At 46.4% G+C, this 22,701-nt stretch overlaps 2 protein-coding genes across 3 annotated transcripts in view; both read left to right on the top strand.

Moving 5' to 3' along the window:
• The window catches only part of ARIH1 (ariadne RBR E3 ubiquitin protein ligase 1), a 50,184-nt gene extending 33,193 nt beyond the window's left edge, over nt 1–16,991 (top strand). Inside the window, exons 6-14 of the mRNA XM_021554262.3 lie at nt 1,909–1,975; nt 2,671–2,777; nt 3,389–3,431; nt 4,479–4,550; nt 10,989–11,119; nt 11,210–11,267; nt 12,004–12,264; nt 12,696–12,808; nt 15,388–16,991. Coding sequence (XP_021409937.1) covers nt 1,909–1,975; nt 2,671–2,777; nt 3,389–3,431; nt 4,479–4,550; nt 10,989–11,119; nt 11,210–11,267; nt 12,004–12,264; nt 12,696–12,808; nt 15,388–15,472 — 937 coding nt within the window. The 3' untranslated portion in view covers nt 15,473–16,991. The remainder of the gene's footprint in view (nt 1–1,908; nt 1,976–2,670; nt 2,778–3,388; nt 3,432–4,478; nt 4,551–10,988; nt 11,120–11,209; nt 11,268–12,003; nt 12,265–12,695; nt 12,809–15,387) is intronic.
• A 1,061-nt stretch (nt 16,992–18,052) lies between these two features.
• The window catches only part of BBS4 (Bardet-Biedl syndrome 4), a 34,720-nt gene continuing 30,071 nt past the window's right edge, over nt 18,053–22,701 (top strand). The window contains exons 1-2 of one of the 2 annotated variants that reach the window (XM_021554277.3): nt 18,053–18,128; nt 19,904–19,955. In XM_021554277.3, coding sequence (XP_021409952.2) covers nt 18,105–18,128; nt 19,904–19,955 — 76 coding nt within the window. In that variant the 5' untranslated portion in view covers nt 18,053–18,104. Of the gene's footprint in view, nt 18,129–19,795; nt 19,956–22,701 lie in introns of those variants that run through there. The other variant, XM_031505780.2, reaches the window with a different exon arrangement.

Here is a 22,701-nt window from a genome sequence, read left to right as displayed (position 1 = left end):
TGCAACAGTTGGAATGAGCTGTTCAAACAGTGCATGTGAAATTGAGTAGCTGGAAGCATTGGAGGTGGCAGTGGGAGCAGCAGCAAGGAAAGGATGGAAGAAAAGGAGGGCAGTCCTGTGGGATTCCCCTAGCTGGGTGCTAAAGCAAACAATTCCCATTTGTCTGAGTAAAACTAGAAACTGTTTCTAGTGGTAAAACCCCACCTTTTCCTGATCTTAACTTGGATTTCTGTGGGGAGGAAGGTGCATTTTTTGAGAAAACTCTTTCCTTTAAAAGTCAGTGTAGACAACTGTGGCAATCTTAGGATATATCAATATATATGGCAAAAAATGTAAATTATCTCAACTGGAACTGCACCCACTTCTGTGCTTTTAATTATTACTTTTTAGGTCCTTTCCTGTTTACAAAATCTCTAGCTCTCAGTTTCCAAGGGATATGAGCACCAAATTAATATGATTTATGGGGTGTGGGCATGGGTTTCACCTCTTAATTTGTCTTGTTTCATTTAAGATTTGCCAAAAGACAGTAACATTCAAATCAAAATTGTTGAAGATCTTGACCTGGTGATGTTGATTGGGGCAATCAAAGCATGTTGATAAGCAAAAAACCAGTGGATTATGTGCTCTGGTTAGTCATGGCATGAGTATTAATTTAAATTCCAGTGCCTGATATATTGTTATAATACAGTACATTTTCAAGGTGATATTTAGTATGCCTTGAAACCCATGTATGGAGTAAAAAAAAAAGATACTTATAATTAATACTAAATTCAGATTACTTTCTCATTCTTCAGTAAGTTTGACTCCAGAATTGCAGGAGATGCTTTGTCAGCTGATTTGTTTTATTTTAGCCCTGGGAATTGAGCTGCCACGTGCTGTGATTTATGTAATAACCAGCATGTGCTTGGGAGAGGAGCTCCCCAGCTGCCCAGGGCTGGGATTTGTGCACATCCCATGGGCACACACTGCTCCTCAGGGAGTGTTGTAAGGATAACATGCAGGAGTACCCTTAGTTTTGGCTGCAGCTGGAAAAGAAAATCCATTAATTCCAATATTTACCCATGGTGTGGCCTGTATAAAGCTGTATTCCACAGCAGGAGTTAAAGCAGGAATGCCACAAAGGGTGTGTCAGTGCAGCTTTATATTTAGATATATTGGGAAGACACTTCAGTCATAGCTAAAAGACGTTTTTAGAAGTGCTCAGCAATCCATGATTAAGTTATTTTGGATGCATTTAGACTGGGCAGTCTGCAAATGCCAGCTGGAATGGTGTGCCCAGGAGAAAAGTGGTCACCATGCTTGTTAAGGGCTCCCATCAGTTAGTTTCCCTCTGCTCTCCCAGTTCCAAACAGACTGGAATTAATTTAAAGTCCGTGTTGTGTACATCCCTAGTGATGTTGAATTCAAATCAACTTTGTTTTTATGGCAAATAGATTAAAACACCATTAATTTTTAAGCTGAAGCTGTAGCATTCCACTGAAACCGAGCTAACATGAGGCTTCCCAAAGTTATTAGCCACACAAGGGTTGTTCTGGAGCTTTTTAAAGGGATTTGCCACAAAATGTGCCTGTTCTGTGTAAGTGAACTGATTAAATTACTTGCTTTGTTTCTTAGGCTCTTAAGTATTTTTAAATAAAAATCCTCACACCAAGAGGTTCAGTTCTTTTGAAATATGTGAGCTTTCTGTTTCTGAAACTAATATATTTATATATATATTTATTCATTGAATAGAATGAATGTAGTTTTCATAATAATAAATGATCTAACAAATAAATAGAGAACAGGTAAGTACAAAAAGTACCTGCAAGTGTAGAAGGATGAATCAAACCTGTTTGTCTTAACTTACTGGCAGTATATGGAAAAAACAAGATTTCTGCTACAATTTTTCTGTTTCTTCCCTTCCCACAGGCGTCTGATCACAGATTCCAAGGTTAAATTAAAGTACCAGCATTTAATAACCAATAGTTTTGTAGAGGTGAGTTTTTATTCGAATTTTTTAATGGCTTGTAGGTTTTGTCTCACACATGTACCCAGGCAGAGGCTGGAGGCTTGTTTATAACTCAGAGCAAGTTTTTTGCATAGTCTCTAAACAAGTGTGAATGCAGGGGTTGGTTTATGGTCCTTTGCATTACAGGGACAATTGTAGGAAAACACTAAAAAAACTTTAGGACAAAAGACGTAAAAGAGAATGTAACAGCTATTGCTTAATATTTGAGTTCTGAGAAGCAGAATTACGTAGTTGTAATAGTTACATAATAGTTATATAATATTTATTACTCTTGAATGTTACCTGAGATACTTCACACTGAAAGCCAGGAAATGCTGTAAACAAGAACATGCCTTAAACATTTTGCCAGTTGAAGTAAAACTACAAAAGTGCTTTAGCAAAATTCAAATACTTTTAATAGCCTCAAAATAAAATTGGAGAAAGGTGCTTTGCAAGATGTTTGCACTGTCCCAGTTCCCAGTTGTGTGGGTTCAGCTGTCCTGTAGAGCCTGGGGAGGAAGTTGTTACAGGATCAAGCTTTCATTTCTTGCCAGAAGTGATGGGTGCAGTGGGTTTGGTTTTTATTTCTTAGCTGTTTGCAGCCACAACAAAGGGATGCAGGGCAGGAGCTGTCCTTGAGCACACCCTTCCTCTGTGATGTGGGATGTGTGCTTTGTTCACAGTGTAATCGACTGTTAAAGTGGTGTCCTGCCCCCGACTGCCACCACGTCGTTAAAGTCCAATACCCGGATGCTAAACCCGTGCGCTGCAAATGTGGGCGTCAGTTCTGGTAAGAGCCAGCGAGGAAAAGATGCTGATACTGCTTTGTCCTCACTGCCCTGGAAGTGTGTCAGTGTGTGTTCATGGAGTCCCAGGCTGCCTTGGCTTGGGAGGGACCTTAAAGATGATCCAGTTCCATCCCCTGCCATGGGCAACTGTCTAGAATAGGAATGAACCTTTTAGTTTCGCAGAATAATAGAGTCATGGAATGGTTTGCTTTGGAAGGGGCCTTACAGATCATCTTGTTCCACCCTCCTTCCACGGGCGGGGACACCTTCCACTCTCCCAGGCTGCTCCAAGCCCCATCCAGCCTGGCCTTGGACACTTCCAGGAATGGGGTGACTTCTCTAGAAACCAGTTTCAGTGTCTCACTCAACTCTCACAGTAAAGAATTTCTCCCTAATAATCCCATCTAACTCTGTCCTCTGGCAGTGGGAACCCATTTCCCCTTGTTCTGTCACTGTTTTGAAGTGGCCCTTGAGGGATTTCAGGGTTGAAGCGGGGGGTGTGTTGAGTTTCCTTAGGACTGACTTTGAACAACCCAGAAGAAAACTTACATTGTTTAATTACAAGTACAATCATTTGCCCTGTTTTCTTATTTTCCCTTTATTTCCCTTACAGCTTTAACTGTGGTGAAAACTGGCATGATCCTGTTAAATGCAAGGTGAGCACATCAAGGTTCTTGTCTAAATCTGTGTTTTGAAAAAGTTTAAAATAAATTTATGTTAAAGACTTAGCAACCAGGCCCAAGTTTTTGTGGCTGTACATAGTATCGTAGATGATCCTGAGCTGGAAGGGACTCCCAGGGATCATTGAGCCCAGTTGTTGTGTCCACCAGGGAGCAGAGTAGCTCACCTGTTTAAATCACAGGGTGAGAACCAGCAGTGAAATCCTATTGGATGCCTTTACTGCTGGCTCACAGTTGGACCTTGTGAGGGAACAGTGCCTCATCCAGGTGGGATAGTCTGGAAGAGGAGGTTGTTAGACCTGTGACCCCCTGCAGAGGAGTGAAGGTGCTTTTTGGACAAGGAGCATTCCTGTACAAGTTGTTCCTCTAGGTGTTTGACACTTTGTTAGGCGTTATCTGTTGTGCTGGAGGAACTAAGTTGGTTTTTCTGGTTTGGGTTGGAAGGGACTTTAAAGATTATCTAGTCCCATAGCCTGCCATGGGCTGGGATAGTTTCCACTAGCCCAGATTGCTCCAAATCCCATGCTTCCAGGGATGGTGCAGGCACAGCTTCTCTGGGCAACCTGTACCAGGACCTCCCCACCCTCACAGGGATCAGTCCCTTCCCAGTATCCCATCTATCCCTGCCCTCTTGCAGTGGGAAGCCATTTCTTGTGTCCTGTCCCTCCAGGCCCTTGTAAGCAGTCTCTCTCCATCTTGTAGCCTCCTTTCAGGTACTGGAAGGCCACAATTAGCCAAATGTCCTTATTATTTAAGAGTCCAGCATGAAGCTTGTGTTGATTAAGAGCTGCAAACTCGTTGCAAGAATGTTTGTGCTGGGTGTTGGTGCTTGCTGGATCAAGATGGAGCTGCAGGAATCGTCTGCCACTAAATTAGTGGCTGTTTGCACAGTTTTCCAGCACCAGCTCTCTCCTGTTCCCATGTGGATGGGTGTACCTTTCCTTAATGTGAGCAGGTGTCTTGGGAACATTTACAGTTCCTCCAGCTAGATTTAACACTCTTCTTCCATCTCTTTTCTGACAGTGGTTAAAGAAATGGATTAAGAAGTGTGATGATGACAGTGAAACCTCCAATTGGATTGCAGCCAACACAAAGGTGAGAGGTTTTCTCATATTTTATATAGAGATTTTATACAGATTTGTCAGGTGAAAAGGACATGAATCTAATTCCTTGCACTAGGATTGCTTTTTCTGTTCCATGTTAAGAGCAAGTCTTAAAATCCACAGTACACCGAAGTGCTCTTGTTTGAAGAGTGAACAGGTGTTAATGCCTGGAATCAGGTGAGTTTCTTCAAGTTCAGTGAAGGAAAGCGCTTGGAAGAAACAGTTAATTGGAGACCCAAAGGAAGCTCAAGATGTAAGTCTTTGGGTTCCTGTCTGGCACTGGTGGCTTCCCTAAGCAAATCCATGGCTCATTCCATGTGTGGAACATGTTACCACCACCCGTGGCTCTGTTTGGCTGGGATCATTTACATCTGCCTTCAATTCCCTGTGACTGGCCTCCGGAGGAGCCTTCATTTCTGCTGGGCAGCATTCCAGGTGGAGACTGGCAGAACAGCTGTCTGCGATTTCATTATGTAAAGGTCTTCCATCTATTTAGCCCAACTTTGCCTGAAACTTTAGCATTTGATCATTTTGGGACAAATTAAAACCAAGATAGTCGTGGTGGCAAGGACACGAAAGCAGCAGATCCCATAGGGGTGAGGAGGAGGCCTGGAGCTCCCAGCTGAAGGAGGAAGGTGGGGAGGGAGTGAGGAAATGGCTGCTTTGTTTTCTTAGCTTTTTTGTGTAAGTGGTTAATGGCATTGTTTGCAGCAGCCTGCCTGGTTTTCATCAAGCTGGAATGTTGTGTTATGGTGGCAGAGAAGCCCCTGCTGTGCAGCTCAGATCAGGCTGGAGTGGGCCCTTCTTGGAGCTGATGGAGTCACCAAGGGGAGTTCGGCTTTGTCTCAGTGTGTTCCAGAGTGGCTCGGGAACTCACCCAGTTTTGTCTGGAGTTTGCTGGGTCTTCAGGGACTGCTCCTATTAAACGTGAGGAAGAGCAGCAAATAGGTTGGAAAAGGCAGAGTGTAAGCACTGCTAGCCTTGGGTCTCACATATTTGGGACACTGGAACAGCAACAGCCCTGCTTTGCCTGTTAAAGTCCTCAGGAGGCTGATCTTGGGGTTTGCCATCTTCTTCCTGTCCCTGCCTTGGGAATAAGAAGATTTTTGGGGGTGGGAGCACCCATCTGGTGGGTGGCATCTGGCACCAGCTCTGCTTCTTCATTGGTACCTCTAGCCTGGTGTGAGCAGCAGAGCTGTCCTTGGACATCACTGTCTAAGCTACTTCCTCATACTGTCCCAGACATTCCTACATGGGAATATTTAGGAGCCCAGGCTGCAGCAGGGAGAAAAAATTGCCACTAGGATAATTATTCCAGATATTTGAGCAAGCCAACAGTCCTGGAGTCTTACAGCATCCATACCCATTGAATTAGCTGAAGGACAATATGGCATTCTTCCCTCTGAGCTGATGCTAGATTCAGTTGAGGGGAAAGTTGGCAGGAAGAGTACCATTCTCATGCTGATCTCTGCCTTGGGGAAGGTGGGCATCTCCAGCTTTGGCCTCTGGGATGTGTGTCCTGGGAGCTTCGCAGCCTCTGGAGAGCCAGGTCAGCCTGGGATTGTGGGGCTGCATCCAACTCCTGCCTCAGTTCCCTGCTGATCCCTGACCAGAGGCATGGAGAAACCCAAGTGCTGTCTGGGTGTGGGGCTGTAGGGACAGACTGGGATGGGAACTCTGCAGTTGGAGCGTGTATCCATCCCTCCTTTCTCTCTGTACCGTTCCTAGCAGGAAAGCAGTGCAGACGTGTTTGGTAAGGCACAACTTGTGCCTGCAGTGTTGGCTTCACAGCCTAAATTCTGTGTTGAACTTCATTTTGAAGAACCTAGAAAGGAATCAGGTACCATCAGATGCAAAAATCCCCATTATCAGTGGGAACAGCTCTCCAAGGAATTCAGTTGTGACTACGCGCTCCGTTGCTGTTTCTGGCTTTTGGGAAGCGCTTTCTGGAGCCATCCAGGCGTGAGCCCTGTCCCATGTGGGCTCCTCTCAGGGAAGGAGACTTCCTGTCATACCAAGATGAAGGTGTAAAAGCGAAATACCAATCCTCTGGAATGCGGGCTTGAAATCTGGATAATCCTTTGCAACGGGAGAATGTGAGATACATTTGTTCCGGCTTGTCCTGAGAGATGGAGTTGGAAAGGAAGATTAGGCAATTGTGTGAGAGAACAGAAGAGTGAAACCCAGCTGAATTGGGTTCTGTTCCCAAACTGAAATGATGTGATGCATTTTTTGATGAATTATGTAGAGTGGTCTGAATGGAAAACGAGGAGATTCGAGTAGTGAGTTCTGTGGTTTCTGATATGATTTTTTTATTCTTTTGCATTCATTTACTTGCACTTAGGAGACCTAAATTCCTTCTACAAAAGATACAGCCCTTGCAGCAGAATGTGCCAGAGTAGATTGCTTTTTTTCTTAAAATAAGCTACTTTCACATGAGTTCTGCTTAACTAGATTAATATAAAGTCGAGATAAGGCAATACAAGTTCTTTATCAAGACTATAATTCTCAGTCTTCTTGAGGAACTGGGCTTAATAGTCCAAGGATTTGCGCATTTCTTCATTTTTCAGTTTGTTTGACAAACTTGATTCTTCCTCTCTTGAGTTAAACTCTGCAAGTTTTGGGTATTTGGGAATAAAGGAACCACAGAGATCCATTACTTTTGTCAAGTGGACATCCAAAGGAGTGAAAAATAGAGAAAACTTGTATTTGTGCATTTATTTTGGGCTCTTGAGGTATATCAAGACTATCTGAAATTGGTCTAAAAGGAGGAGGGGAAACCTCTTTGGAACCTGAGTGTGATTTTAATCTCTGCCTCTTGGAATAACAAAGGGAAAAGAAGAAAGGCGGTGACAGTGCTGGCCTTCACACAAGGCACTGCTTTTTATTGTGGAGCTTAAATTGGTGTTAATGGAAGTTGTTCATCTGGTACTAAAAAAGCCCCAGCCTTGCTTCTTTGGGTTTTGGCACATCCCCATCCTTCCCTTGCAGATCAGACAGAGCAGGAAGGGCTGATGGATAAACCAGTCACATTTTCTTCTCCAAAAGAACCATTGGCTGTTTTTCTCCTGTGCACGAGATAAAATGGCATGAGCCCACTTCTCTCCCTTTTCAGGTCACTTTTTAATGGCTTAACGTGCTCTCTGTAATTTCTGGAGATCCTGCATTTGTTCTAATGCGTGGAAATTCTGGCAGGATAGGGAATCCTCCTGGGCACCAGCACCAAACTGTTCCTTCATTTCCCACCATGCCAGAGCCATGAGCTGTGTTTTTCTAAAGGTGCCCAAGTGCCATCTCCCTTTCTCAGATGAACTGGTGTTTAAAATCTGTTTTGAAAAGTTTTGCTTTGTGACTCTAGGTGTTAGAACAGTGTACTGTTTTGTGCTAGCCATAATTAAGCTTTTGGGTTTTGTTGAACTTCATTAAGAAATCCCTGTGGTTTTGATGTTTCTTGTTATAGGATGGGCTAGGGGTGAAGGTGTTGCTGTGAATGTGGTTGTGGGAGGCTGATGTCCATCAGTCCCTCTGGGAGTTCTGGAAAGGACTAATCTCTTTCACTTGCCCTGAAATAAGAAGAATGTTTCTATTTAGCTTCCTCTTCATAAAAGAGCAGCTGAGGTTTATGGTGCTTTATGTATGCATGGACTTTTACAATAAAATCAGGATTGTTGTCTTTGCCAGGTTTGCCCAGGCTTTTGTTTACAAGCCCAGTACGGAATTGTTTGGAGTGGAACAATGTTAATGAGGTCACTTCTGTGTTGTGCTGTGACTGATAATGTGCACAATAATCTGCAGGTTTAGTAACTTGATTTGCTGCCTGTTGGGTTGTTGCATAGCTGTAATTCTCAGGGAGATCTTCCTTCCCTATCCTCATGTATCTATAAATCTCTCCCTCTTGTTCTGTTGGTGACTTGATTAGTTACTACTTTCTACTGGTGTCCAGCATTTCTTTAGTATGTGCTTTTCACGGCTTTAATTTTTAAAAATATTTAATGTTACAGTTTTACACAGCTTTAGGGATTTTCACAGATAGTGCATCACCTCTTCCTTGTGCTTTGCTAGACAGGAGCATAAAGGTGTGGAAAGGATGGCATTCCCTGTGAGAAAAGGGCTGTAATGAGATTGTAGTACCATGGAATGGTTTGGGTTGGAAGGACCTTAAATCAAGTTCCACCCTCGCCATGGGCAGGGACCCCTGTGCCAGGCTGCTCCAAGCCCCATCCAGCCTGGCCTTGGGCACTGCCAGGGATGCAGGGGCAGCCACAGCTTCTGTGGGCAACCTGTGCCAGGGCCTGCCCACCCTCCCAGGGAACAATTTCCTCCAATATCCCATCTAACCCTGGCATCTGGCAGTAGGAAACCATTCCCTCATGTCCAAAGTCCTTCTCCAGGCTCTCCTGGAGCCCTTAGAGGCACTGGAAGGGTCTTTTTGTCCTTGTTTGCATTCCAGAGCTCAAAGCCCTGAGCACTGTGGACACACTGGAAAGCTTGGTCCCAATTGAACTTGGTCCCACCTGAAAGACAGGAGGGCCAAATTTCCGTGCTCCTGATAGAGCCTTGCTGGGGGTGAGATGGCCCCACATCCCTATGCTGTGGATGTGTGCTTGTGGCACCTCTCCAGCTTGGCTGGTCGCCTGGGACCTGTTGTCCCTCTCACAGCTGTAGGATTTTGCTCAGCAGGAGGATCACGGCTGCTGTGTGGATCAGCTGCACCTCCCACGAGTGATGTGGGCACTTGATGGGAGGAGATGGATGTGTCTGCAAGAATGCACAGCTCCACAACCTCCTCTGGCTGTGTGCCCCAGCATCATCGTGGTGGGACAGGGCCACTGTCTGTGCTGAGAGACACCCTGGCTGATGAGCAGACCGAGCAGGGATCTGACCAAGCAGGACATTGCTGGCATAAACCTAAATTTGAGTCTTGACTTGTTGGTGCAGGATTGGAAGAGGGAGGAGTGGTGCTTGGAAAAGGGAAATAGATGCTGCACTGAGTGCTCTGCTCGAAGGAGGGACCATTTTTGACTTTGAAGATCACAGAACTGCACTGGCTAACTGGGAACAAGCTTCCCTGGCTGAGTATCCATCCTGTGGACAGTTCTAGGGAACATCTTGGTGTTGTGCCCTTGAGGGGACCAGCACAGGAGCTACTGTGCTTCATTTATTCTGTAGTACAGTTACTGAGTCTGAAGGATAAACACAGATGACTGGGAAAGAGGCAGGTCTGGAAAATCCCTCTTTAGTGCTTGGTTGCTGCTTGATCCCATTGGTTTGATGTGCAAATTCTCCTGATGGTGACAATACAAACTGGCAAACTTGTATAAAATGCAGTAATAGTTGGAGCACTCAGAGTGGGTGTACAAGAACCTGTTGGATTGTGTAATGCAGTTCTGGAGTGATTGTGCATGTTGGTTTCTTCCTTTACTGAGAGTTTATCTGAATGCCATGGTAGGAACTGTTTGCTGTGGTTAGCAAAGACATGCTCCAGACTGGGGAGGGGATTTCACATGCTTCACCCAAAAGCTGCAGCTGATTTTACAGGTGTGTGTATCACTGGTTTGGATATGTTTATTATTGCATTACGTATAAAAACTGGCTCATGCAGTAACTCATGAAGGCTGATGTGTTTGTAGGATGAGCTGGATTGAGGAGCTGATTCAGTCTAAAATGGTTTTGGTTTTATTTATGCAGTTTTTTTCTTTGTATTTGCTGCTTTGTTGATTTGTTAATTTCTAAGCTCATGGAGACCATGATATTGGTGTTATATTCCCCAGATATTTCCCTCTGCAGAGCCTACCCTTTGAGATACTCACATTTGTCAAAAGCCTTACTCCTGGAAGGGAAACCCCATGTGAGCTTTTATGGAAAAGTCTTCAGTGAAGTGTCACATGAAGGGAAAAAAGGGACCTGATGGGAAACATGGAAACACCTCAGGAAGAGAAGTGTCTCTTTAGCTGACAGCAGCTTCTTTGGAGCATGCTAGAGTCTTGCTGCATGTTTTCAGATCCTTTCTGGATGGCGTGTTTCAGCTGCAGGTGTCTCGGATTGGTAACAGCGTGATTCCGGCTTGGTCTCAGTCCCAGAGTGGAACAGACACTTGGTGGTGAGGAAAACCACATGCTTCCCAGGCTCTTAGAGACCACCCCTCTGCTGGGATTTTGGGGAAGGTCATGAAGTGACTCGCTCAGTGTCCCTCTGTGAGAGCAGCATAGATAAAATGTGTTATTCCTTAAGTTTTTTCTATCTAACTGCTCCGGGTTTGGAAGTATTTTATGGCCTGACTGAAGAGGATCTTGATGTCCAAAGGGAAGAATTAAATCATGTATTTCACTTGACGTGCTCTGTCTGACTGCCATGGGAACCTTTCCAAGTTCTCCAGGCTGTTGGGGTTCCATGCTTGCCCTGCTAACGGTGCTCTCTGTCCTGTGGACAGGAATGCCCAAAATGCCACGTCACCATCGAGAAGGACGGGGGCTGCAACCACATGGTCTGTCGGAACCAGAACTGCAAGGCGGAGTTCTGCTGGGTGTGTCTGGGCCCCTGGGAGCCCCACGGATCTGCCTGGTGAGTTCGGGAGCGTGCCTTGCTGGAAGGCGAGGAGGCAAGCGGCACGGATTTGGACTGAAATCTGTGGAATCGGTGTCCCTGTTACAGGTACAACTGTAATCGCTACAATGAGGATGATGCAAAGGCAGCAAGGGATGCACAGGAGGTGAGTCCATAACCTTTGGTGATGAGGGAGATCATCGGCCCTGTGATGTGCTTTCTGTAAACCTACACATCTGCTCTGAAGGAATTCACGGATTCGGGCACAAATCCAAAGGACAGTTAAGTCTTTTGACTTTTAAGATAGGGATGGCTTTGCCTGCTATGTGCTACCTTTGTACATCCATAGCACACGAGTGGAACCATGCCCATGGTGTTACTTTTTTACAGCTGGTCTGTCAGTGGAGAAAGTAAGATTAATGACTGTGTATTGAGTCATCTTGGTTCTCTTGTACTATTTAGCACACCGTGCCTTTCCCCTGCTTTATAATCAACCTGAGATTGCCCTCTTAGCACACGCACAGTAATTAGAATTCCTTATTAGAAAAAAAAACCGCCAACAAAACATCATCTTTTGTCATGACACTGGAAGCATTTGAGTGCTGTTCCTCGAGTCGAGAGGCTGAAATACAAAAGTGATGAGGCTTGAGCAGTGTGATGGTAATTGCTTCAGAGGTTGGCAGTGAGGATGTTAGAGCTGTGCTGGGAAGTGGCCAGGGCGCTTCCCAGGGTTAGCGAGGCCGCGTGGAGCCGTCTGCCCAACACGATGGGAGAGGAGCCTCCTTTGGAAAGGAAGCTTGTTCTCTGGATCAGGAAGAACCTCGTGAAGGGTTTACTTCTCTTGCAGCCATTACTTTGTTTTAACTATTTGTTTTCTTTCTCCCTAATGGGAATTAACACAGCGATCCCGAGCAGCCCTGCAGAGGTACCTGTTCTACTGCAACCGCTACATGAACCACATGCAGAGCCTGCGCTTCGAGCACAAGCTCTATGCTCAGGTGAAGCAGAAGATGGAGGAGATGCAGCAGCACAACATGTCTTGGATCGAGGTGCAGTTCCTGAAGAAAGCAGTCGACGTCCTCTGCCAGTGTCGTGCCACACTCATGTACACTTACGTCTTTGCCTTCTACCTCAAAAAGAATAATCAGTCCATTATCTTTGAGGTAGGAGAAAATGGGGTTATCAGGAATTCAAATTGCAAAACTGAGGAAATAAGATTTAATGCTTGGGAGCCTCTAGTCCTCACTTTTACCCAGTTTAGTCTGGTTTAATATTCTGTTGTGCAAAAGTTAGAGGCTATCTAGGCACTGTGTAGGATCGTGTGCTGGAGTAGTCACAGAATCACAAAGCTGTGGCTGCCCCATACCTGGAAGTGTTCAAGGCTTTGTTGAATGGGGCTTGGAGCAGTCTGGTCTAGTGGAAGGTGGCCCATGGCAGTGGATGCGTTTCAGTGTCCCTTCCCACCCAAAATCAGTCTGGGATTCCATGATATCTAATACTTTTTTATTTTGGTACTGATTCCAGTTGCGCTGAAATAAAAATTCCCCCTTTACTTTGCTCCCCCTCAAGCACTTTTTTTCTTTTGTCTTTACAGAATAACCAAGCAGACTTAGAGAATGCTACAGAGGTGCTTTCTGGGTACCTGGAGCGAGATATATCCCAAGATTCGCTGCAAGACATAAAGCAGAAAGTACAGGATAAGTACAGGTTTGTGTTGGAACACTTCTTTCTCTCAAAGCAGCTGAGTGTTGCCATGCCCTGTGTCAGGTAGTGACCTGAGCACTTGCCAAGATACAGTTTCTCCAGAGCCACATCCTTGGGAAGCTGTTTGCTCTTGGCTTTGTGCCACCCATTGTGATCAGCCAGTCCCTGGGTATCTGAGAGCAGCAGCGCTGCCCTGAGCCAGCCCCAAATCCTCCCAGTGAAGCCCTCACGCAGATGCTGGCAGTGTGTTTTTGTGTCCCTGCTGGGACCAGCTCTCAGGGGAAGTGACAGCCTGTGGGGAGAGGCTCCCAGCTCTGCCTTCCATCTGCTCTGCAGAGCAGGAGCTGGAAGATCCAACCCTGGAATGGAAAAAGTCCTGTGTCCAGAAGCAGTGGCTCTCAGTACACTGCTGTTCCTGCACAGAAGGAGCGTGTGGGAATGGCCAGCACCAGAACGGGATCTGCAGAGTGAGGGCCAAAGAACAAGGAGTGACTTTGTTGTTCCAAGCTGCCAGCTTTGGCCTGGGATGAGCTGCCAGCAGAGAGCAATTGGCTCTTTTAATTGTCTGCTGGGTCCATTTGTGCAAAACGTGGGTGTAGGAAAGCTGTCCCAGAGGAAGAGGGAGAGAGCAGCCAGCCCAGCTGGGAAGGGGAGCAGGGGACTGGGGTCCAGGTGACACAGAATGAGCAGTGCTTTGTTCAGTCCCAGGGGAATAATTTCAGCACAGTGGAAAAGTACAAAGCTGAAAATGCGGATGACTCACAGGATTAGGGCTTGCATTTCTGAGGCATTTTGCCAAAATCACTGAATTTGTTATGCCTGGTTTAGGGGGAAGAAAATATCCAGAGCAGGGTGATCTGTAGGACTCAGTGGACTGTGCGGCGTGGCAGGAGCTGTTAAGATTTGGTGCCTTATCCTGCCCAACTTTGGCAGCACAGCTGGGGCTGGACAAGACTTTCCTGACCTTCTTTTTGAAGACATTTTGTAATTTACCCTTTAAGGCCACCAGTAATTTGGTATTTCAGGTGAAGCTGCTTGTTTACTTCAGTCCTGTGAACCTGGATGCTTTTGTAGGGGTGAAATTACAACCAATGTATTCTGAGTTGCTTGGAAACAGTATCCCAAATCTTCCTTCACGTTTCTGGGAAGTAACAATACATCTGTCAAGCCCGTGCAGGTCCCTGATTAACCAGTTCAGTCATGTCTTAATTATGTCCTGCACAGTGTCCTTTGATGCAAGACTGGGAGCAGGATATCATCAGGTGGGTTTAAAGAGCTCTGGGAAGCTGCAGGAACTGCCCTCCAGGCTGGTTTAGTTTCAGCTGTTTGGATCTCTTTGCTTGCAAAGACATATCTAGAAAACAGGATTAAGCCCCCCACACCCATCCAGCAGAAAAATAACTGAAGTTTGGAAAGCAGAGACCGCGTGTTTGCCATCACATGCTCCTGAAAATCAATGGGACTTTGTGTACAGGGGTTTCTCCTGCACCAGCTGACAGCAGTGATGGGAGCCACAGCTGCTCTGATGGATAAATCAGTCACTCTGATAAGGTCCTGAGCAGTAGGTGAGGAATTCCTGCCAGGTGCTAGTGTGTGTTGTGGTCAGGGATAGCTTCCCACTGGGAGGTTTCTCCTGAGGGATGTGTGACTGCTGCCAAGCAAGCTGGGTTCCCAGCAGCCAGAGCTTCTCAGATGCTTACTTACAGTTTGCTCTTGGAACCTGAACTTGTTCAATGTTTCTGTGCTTTTTGTCTTCTAACGTACCCAAAATGACCCTGATATCCTTTGCTGTGTTCTGTGATATCCCTTTTCCTCAGGATCAGTGATCCTGGGAGGACTCTTGGATCAGTTTTATGTGCAGCATTTTTCAGTCAGCTTGGGTGGGAATACTCCATGGGTGTAGTGTCCCTCTGAGAGCCATATGTTGGGATGTGAGGTGAAACCTGCTCTCCAGCCAGACCAGTAACCTTTTGGACTGCTTCCATGTCCATCTAAAACTGTGTCAGTGCTCCCGAGGTTTTCATCATGGACTGGTTTGGGTTGGAAGGGATCTTAAAGTCAGTCTTTGCTCCACCTCCTGCCATGGGCAGGGACACTTTCCTCTAGACTAGGTGGCCCCACCCCACCTGGCCTTGAGCACCTCCAGCTAGTTTTTCCCAGCTAACACATGGCTTTTTGTTGTCCAGATGGGACTTAGAGCAGGCACCAGCCCACATTTGAGGAGAGCCGATTCCATTCCATGTGTCTCCACTAACCTGTGCTCGGACTTTTTTAAACCACAGCTGCTGCTTCCTCCTCTTTCAGCTATTCCTGAAGGTTTCTCAGCTGTAGAGGCTCTGGGGATACTTTTGCCTGAAAAGCTCTGAATTTGCACACTGGTTTTCCAGCCAGGGACCTGGAGCTGAGTGACTGGAGCAATGAAAGTCTTAATTAGCACTGTTAACAGGCTGTAAATACAAACTCCCTTCTCGGGGGATCACCTCTTTGAGAAGTGAGGCAGGCTGTGGGTTTGGATAACTCGGTGCCAGGGATGCTCCATGATTCCTGATGTGCATTTTCCATGCTGTCCCTGTCCCCTGCAGATACTGCGAGAGCCGGCGGAGGGTTTTGTTGCAGCACGTGCATGAAGGCTACGAGAAGGACCTGTGGGAGTACATCGAGGACTGAGCCCGGCCTGCAGCAATGAACTCTGAACCCTTTCCCATCCTAGAGTGCTCATGCAATTCCAATAAAACCCACCCAGGGCGCTGCTCTGCCTCTTACACCGCTGGTCTGTAGTACCGGGATTCTGTTTTGTTAACAGAAAAATTAAGTAAATTATATTGTAATAAAAAAAAAGGTAGATAAACCATTGTACAACAGTATTCTAGGCGGCCAAGAGTGTGACAGACGCACTAAAAAACCCTCCAACTTTAACTTGTAACGTAGCTTCATCCTCCAAGCCGACTCCTTTTTCTTTTCTCTTTCTTTTCCTGTGTGTAGTACAGATGAAACTTAAACCAGTTTCTTGACACTGCTTTTCATGTCCAAACCAGCCATTTTGATGGACTTTGGTAAGGGGGGGTGGCTCTCCCACCCCCCTCCTCCTCTCTGCTACCCAAATACACGGATGAATGTGGATTGGCTCATTGTAAAAGAGGATTTTTGGGGAGGGAAGGAGGGGGGTACACAGCAAGGAAAAAAAAACCCAACCTTTGTATATGACTTTTAAAACAAAAAGAGGACAACACAGTATTTTTCAAAGTTGTATATAGCGCATATGCATGGACAAAGAGCAAGCGTGGCACGTGTTTGCATAATGTTTAATTACAAAAAAATATTTATTCTTTAAAAATCTTCAAGATTATGTCTATTTGCTGTGCATTTTCTTTCAGTTTGATTCTTTTGTTTGGTTTTGTTTTTTTTTCCCTGGGCTGGGGTGGGGGAAGCGTGTGCTGGTGTAGTGAATATATCTATATATATATTTTTTTTTTTTCTTTTTGGAAGGCTTTTTCCAGAGCAGTTTGGTTTCTCCTCTTCCTGCAGTTCCTTCCTGTCCAGGGCCTCCCCCAGGACTGTGTGTGTATCCATTGCTGGCGACGGACGCGGCCCCTCGCAGCTCCTGGAGCTCTGGTTCAGGATGCCTTGCCTTTTTCTTGGTTTGTTTTTGGCCCCGGATCTTTACCTGCCCAAATCCAGCTCTCTGTTCCCACTGGTGCACGCAGGACACGTGCTGTGATCCCAGAGGAGGCGTGTGAGTGTGTGTGTGTGTGTTTGTGTGTGTTTAGAGGTTTGTTTTGGATCCCGAGGCAGGACAAGGAGGGGTGTTTTGCACCACTTCTCCAAAGATTTCCTGCGAGATTTCGGCTGTGGATCTCCTCTCCCTCCACCTTTCATCTGTCAAATGGACCCTTTCTTGCTGTTTTAATTTTCACTTCATTATAACGAGTCGTAACATTGAAAAGGAAAGCTGATGGAATTGTCTTTGTGTTTGTTTTGGGCTCAATCATTGGGCGTCCTATCCTGGCAACTATTTAACACACCATCTAGTGCAGTAGAAGCTGAAATCAGCGGAGTATTTTTCAATTAAAAGGGGAAAGAACTAATGAGTTTAGCTACTGAGTCCATTTTTATGATTTCTGTAACAAGAGCTATGTTAAAGTAAACAATTGGTGGTGGTTTTATTAAATTTACTCCTGTATAGGAATTCCTTCTGTGGTATTTTTCGCCAGGCAAGTGTCCTCCAAGCCTCCTGCCGCTCTGCCAGCTTCCAGGGGATGGAAGTTGTGAAGGGATCAGATAAAAAAGGCAGATCCCAGGCAGGGCTGTAACACGGGATGCTGTTTCCAGCTGGCAGTGGGGTCACTTTGGCTCCCTCACTGCTCCTACCGACGTTCCACGGACGTGGACGTGGTTTTGTCCCTGCATCCCTGCTTTTCCCTTTATTTGCCCTGGAAATCAAACGTGAGAGAGTGGAGCCGCTTCGCCGCGTTGTTCCCGGAGCTGCTGGAGGGGTGGGATGGCGCAGAGCTGCGTGGGAGCGGCCCTGCCCGGATCCATCGCTGCCATTCCCGCTGGGAATTCTCCGGCCGTGCGGTGAAACTGGAAGCTGGAGCGCGGTGGGCTGGGCGCAGGTGGAAGCACGGAGGCGTTGGGTTTTCACTCCGTGTTCCCCCAAAGGAATACGCCAAGGATGCGGGCACTCCTCTCCAAAGGAATCCCGGCCTGGGGGCTCCTGTGGGACACCCAAGGACAATGACCGAGCCCTGTTCTGTGGGAGAAACTGCTGCAGCTCCTTTCCTGCGCTCGCAGGTGAATTACGTGGCTGGCGGGACACCATCCCCACAGACACCGTGGGAATAGAAGGGAAAGTAAAATCCGCCATCCCAGCCTCCCTCCCTGCTGCTACTGTGGGGCGGGGAGGCAGCGCTCAGAGCTTCCCCGGCTATCCCTCCTGTCTGGCAGCCTCTACACCGCGGAGTGCCCAATAAAACCTTCGAAAAGCCGGACATTGTATTATTTCTGTGTTTTTTCGGGTGTTTTTCAGGTTAAACGGGGTCGAAACCGGAGGGGGGGGCGGAGTCCCGCCGCCTCCCTCCCGCCGTGCCCCGCGCGCCATGGCCGCGCCGGAAGTGGCGGCGGGCGCCATGGCAACCCCCGCCCGCCATGGCAACTCCCGCCCGCCGCGGCCATGGCCGAGCCGGAAGTGGCGGCGGGCGCCATGGCAACCCCCGCCCGCCGCGGCCATGGCCGAGCCGGAAGTGGCGGCGGGCGCCATGGCAACCCCCGCCCGCCATGGCAACCCCCGCCCGCCGCGGCCATGGCCGAGCCGCCGGACAGCGCGGTGAGGGGAGAGAGGCGCCCGGGCTGAGGGGCCGACAGGGAGCGGAGGGGCGAGGGACGGGAGGGAAGGTGAAGGGAAGCGGGGGGCGGCGGCGGTGGCGGGAAGTTCTTTTGAGGAGCGAGTTTTTAATCAGCACACTTGGTGTGGAAAACGTGAGGGGAATTCAGCCTTTGCTGAGGTAATCGTTAATTATCGATTGGTACGTGCTGGAACAGGAGAAGAGTAATGGAGATGGGGAAGGAGCGGCTGAGGAGGTTGGGGGTGCTCACCTGGAGGAGAGAAGGCTCCAGGGAGAGCTCAGAGCCCCTGCCAGGGCCTGAAGGGGCTCCAGGAGAGCTGGAGAGGGACTGGGGACAAGGATGGAGGGACAGGACACAGGGAATGGCTCCCACTGCCAGAGGGCAGGGTTGGATGGGAAATTGGGAAGGAATTGTTTCCTGTGAGGGTGGGCAGCCCTGGCACAGCTGTGGCTGCCCCTGGATCCCTGAAGTGCCCAAGGCCAGCTTGGACAGGGCTTGGAACACCCTGGGATAGTGGAAGATGTCCCTGCCCATGGCAGGGCCTGAAAGAAATTATCTTTAAGGTCCCTCCAACCCAACCCATTCCATAATTCCTTAGTTTTTTGGGGTGCAGGGTGGTTGCTGTGGAGCCCCGCAGGGATCAGTAGCAGGTCTGGGTTGTTCAGTGTACTTAGAAATTATACGGACAAAAGGATGGGTAGAAAGTTACTCAGGTGAGGAGGAAATAGGAGAAACTCCAGGAAAGTCTTAGCAGAGTGAAAACACTCAGAATGATGGGTTTGCAGATTAAAAAAAAAAAAATTGCAATATGTAAAAAAATGAGGTGTTTGTGCTGGTTATTCCTCCTGAGGATGGAGCGGTCGGAGTTGGGTAATTCCGTGAATATAGCAGCTCAGTTTTTCACAATAGGAATCAGAAAAGTCAATAAAATTTTAGAAACTGTTAAGAAATGAAAAATTAAACAGTAGAAAAAAAACAGGAAGAGCCTTTCTTGGATTATTTTTCATGTCTCAGCCTCTCTGATTTGCCCCATCTCCAATAAAAATTCAACTGGAAAATGTTCCCAAAGCATTGCAACGAACAAAGATTGACTGAATCTCTGACTTTGATAATTATTTATTAAGGAGAGGGGAAGTGACACAAGTGTGTAAAATCCTGTGTTGTGTCTTCCCATAAAGCAGAGTGAAAAATAAAAATACTTTCCTGTGTAAACCCATGTCTCTTCTGTGAAGGTTTGATGGATGCAAAGTAAAAAATAATACAAAATTAATGTATTTTCCATGGACTGGGAGCTCTGGACAGTGTTTGCTGGGGGAGGTTCTGTGCCCTCCATGTCATGGGACATCCCTGTGCTCAATCCTGCGGACTCAGATGGTTCCCCAGGAACAGCTTTGCCCTAATTAACTTCATAAATGTTTTATGATAAATGCTTTTGGGTTATTTTCTGTGTGATCTGTAATTAGGTTCTTAAATGTGCTGGTTTTTTGCAAGATAAAGATCACTTCCCAGGATGCAGGTGATCAGAAGTGACCCCGTGAACAGGGATGTGTTGCACAATGAGGGTGTTTATTTAATCGAGCTGTGCAACAGAAATCTCTGCCTTGCTTGGCAGGGCAGAGTTTGTCCAGCAGCAATGCTGCTATTTTTATGCCCTCCTTTGGGATTTGCCAGTTGTCCTTTCTGATTATTTTCTGGAACACAGCTTCCAGAAACCTTGCCTGGTATATTTACTACTCCTGGTTTCTGTCTTTTCAGGTTTCTTCATTGCCAGCGGCTACAGAGCCAACAAAACCCCGTCCTAAAAAAGGTTTGTTTGAAGATCTGATTGTGTTGCTTGGGCAGGTTGGTTTTAAGGTTTTTTCTATAGTGTTTGCAGCTGTCTAGGAGGAAATAAATGTCCTCTGGGAAAAGAGGAGGCTGTCTAGACTGTAATTTGCTGAGTACCAGTATTTTTCCAGGGTCTCTCTGAGCTCAGTGCTGTTCCTGGCTGACTTACCATAGCCACAGCCTATATCATGTTTGCTTATAATCTGTGAGACTGTTTATTTTATTGTGTACTTACCTATGGGACTGTTAATGAGTTTGATACTGATTTATTCTCTCAAATAATAACAGGTTTGTTTTGGGTTCTTCAGAATGATGTCTTGCTCTGGAAATAATCTTGGGAAGCAAACATTGTGTCTTGTGGGGTTTTTTTACATTTTATGTTCCAATTTTTGAAGTAAAAGTGATATAACATCAGGCAGGTTGTGAGTTTAATTACCTTTGCTTTGCTTTTGTTTGTTGTTTTTTTGGTTTTTTTTTTAGTAATGAAAATGTGTTAATTCACTCTGTGCAAATTGTTGGTTTGAAGTTTTGGTTCAATCTGAGCTGGAACAGGTACAATTTCTGTTGTTGGTTCAAAATGTTTGACCAAATCCTGCTGTGTTTTGAGGGATCTGATAAATCCTTCAGCCTCTCCTTTTCTGCTTTCCCTCATTCTTGAGGCAGGACTTGTCCTGACACACACAGTGAGTGTTCCCTTCTCTGTGGCACTGCTCCCCTTCCAGCAGATGTGGTCACTGCAGAGCTTTTGTGCCTACCTGAGCTGAGCTTTTGGGATGGTTTTTGATAGATAATCCTTTCTTGAGTGCTCAGAGGGCCTCATCAATCCAGATTCTAATTATTTACTCCCAGTGCCAGAAAGAATCCTCCTTTTCCCTTGCCTTTGCATTCAGGGAACCTCAGCTGGTGAGCACAGTCCTTTGGCCTGATGTGCCTGTCAGAGTATTCCTTGGGATGGAGCCTGCTTTGGGATAATTCTGGCAGTGAAAAGGAGTTTGATTGGCAGCTGGGCATGCAATGACACTCTGCCTAACTGGGTTCTTTGTCATGCATGTAGGAAGCTGGAAAAGCCACTTTGCTTTTAGGGAGCTCAGGGCAACCTCTCATAGTCCCAATTCCTGGTAGAAGAATTCCAGCCCTTGACAGAGTGTGGCTGTCCTGGAGATGGGGCTTGGCTCAGCACAAGCCCAGGCCCCTTTGGTAGCTTGCCCAGAGCTGAGGAGAAGATTGCTACTGCTTCAGGCCAGCATGAAAGGAAAAATAACTCCCAAATTTACTTTTATCTTGACCCTCAACTCTTTCAGAGCAAGGATTGCTCTAAAATTACTCTAAATTGGTTACTCTGAGGCAATTAGTCTGACTTCTGTGGAGGCACTGATGGGCTCCCTGGTGAGCTATTTCATCTTTATCCTTTCCTATAAAGGTTATGACTCCCATCTCATCCTCCATAACCCCCACCCTGCTCTGCCTCCTTCTGCAAGTCCCATTTATTTGTGGCTCTGGAGCTCCCTTTTTTACTGACACAACCCTTGACTCCAAATAAGACATGATGATTTTTTAAAAAATCCTCTAGCCCCTGACTTTTGTAATTCTCTTTTCTGTCCTTTAAGGTAAATTGTGGCATCTCCAGGCCTGGCACACCTCAGGTTGTTCTGACTGAAATGCATTCAAAGCCTTTGGGCTTTGCCATTTAATGTTTGACTTCAGTGCAGTGGGGAAAGCTGATTTGAGCTGCCTGATCGTTAATCTCTGGGAAATGAGGGCAGCAAAAAGATTTGTACTTGGAGTGATGTAACAGTGTCCTCTGTGTGTGGGTGGGGGACTGGGGGCATGAAAAAGAGGAGGAGGGAGAACGAAAGGATGTTGGATATTTTTTTGTGGAATTTGGCAGGAAAGAGCAGCATCTATTTCCCATGATAGCTGCGTTTTTTAATAGAATATTTGTAGAACATCTTAATTAAATATCTCATCCCATTTTAGTTTGGCTGAGGAGAATTACGATGAACTTTAGGAGCCAGGCTACATCAGTGCTGTTTGAACAGAAGAGTGCTGCTAAACTTATTTTAAACTGGCATTTTAAACATTGAATGGCCACTTTCTGTTACAGCAAATTGCCTTTTTATATTTGCATTGTGCTTTCAAGCAGGATAAAGCTTCAGTGTCAGTGTTTTCTCTGGCAAGAGAGATCCTGAACTCAACATTAGCACAGACAGGTCTGTGAAATGCAGAGACCACATGAACAGTTTGGTGTGGGTAAAATTGGTGCCCAAATATAGCAATAATGGATGATGTGGTTGCACACAGGTGTAGCAAAGTGGGGTCAAGTAATTGCTGAGCCCCTATGTTAACCATCACAGTGCTGCATTCAGCCTGTTCAGCTTGTCTGAGTTTGTACTGGGCAGGAGTGAGGTATGAAATGTGTTTCTGAGAATGGAGTCTCAAATTTGCCAGAAATCATTGGAATGACAAAATACACACGTGAGGTTTGGAGCTTTAACCAGAAGGCCACGTTTTCAGTGATGCAGGTCTGATATATTGAACCTGAATTGAGAAGCTTCCCCTCACTGTTCCTTGCTTTCCATTGGATGTATTGAACCTGAATTGAGAAGCTTCCCCTCACTGTTCTTGCTTTCCTCCCATGATCCTGCCCGTGAGCCAAGAAGTGGAACCTACAAGCAGTGTTTAGCAACTGGATTGTTTGGCTCTTACAAGGATAACGTTGAGTTTGG

Source organism: Lonchura striata, chromosome 11 (assembly GCF_046129695.1).
Source record: "Lonchura striata isolate bLonStr1 chromosome 11, bLonStr1.mat, whole genome shotgun sequence".
NCBI lineage: Eukaryota > Metazoa > Chordata > Aves > Passeriformes > Estrildidae > Lonchura > Lonchura striata.
Note: the sequence above shows the minus strand (reverse complement) of the source record. Positions and strands in the feature narration are given on the sequence as shown.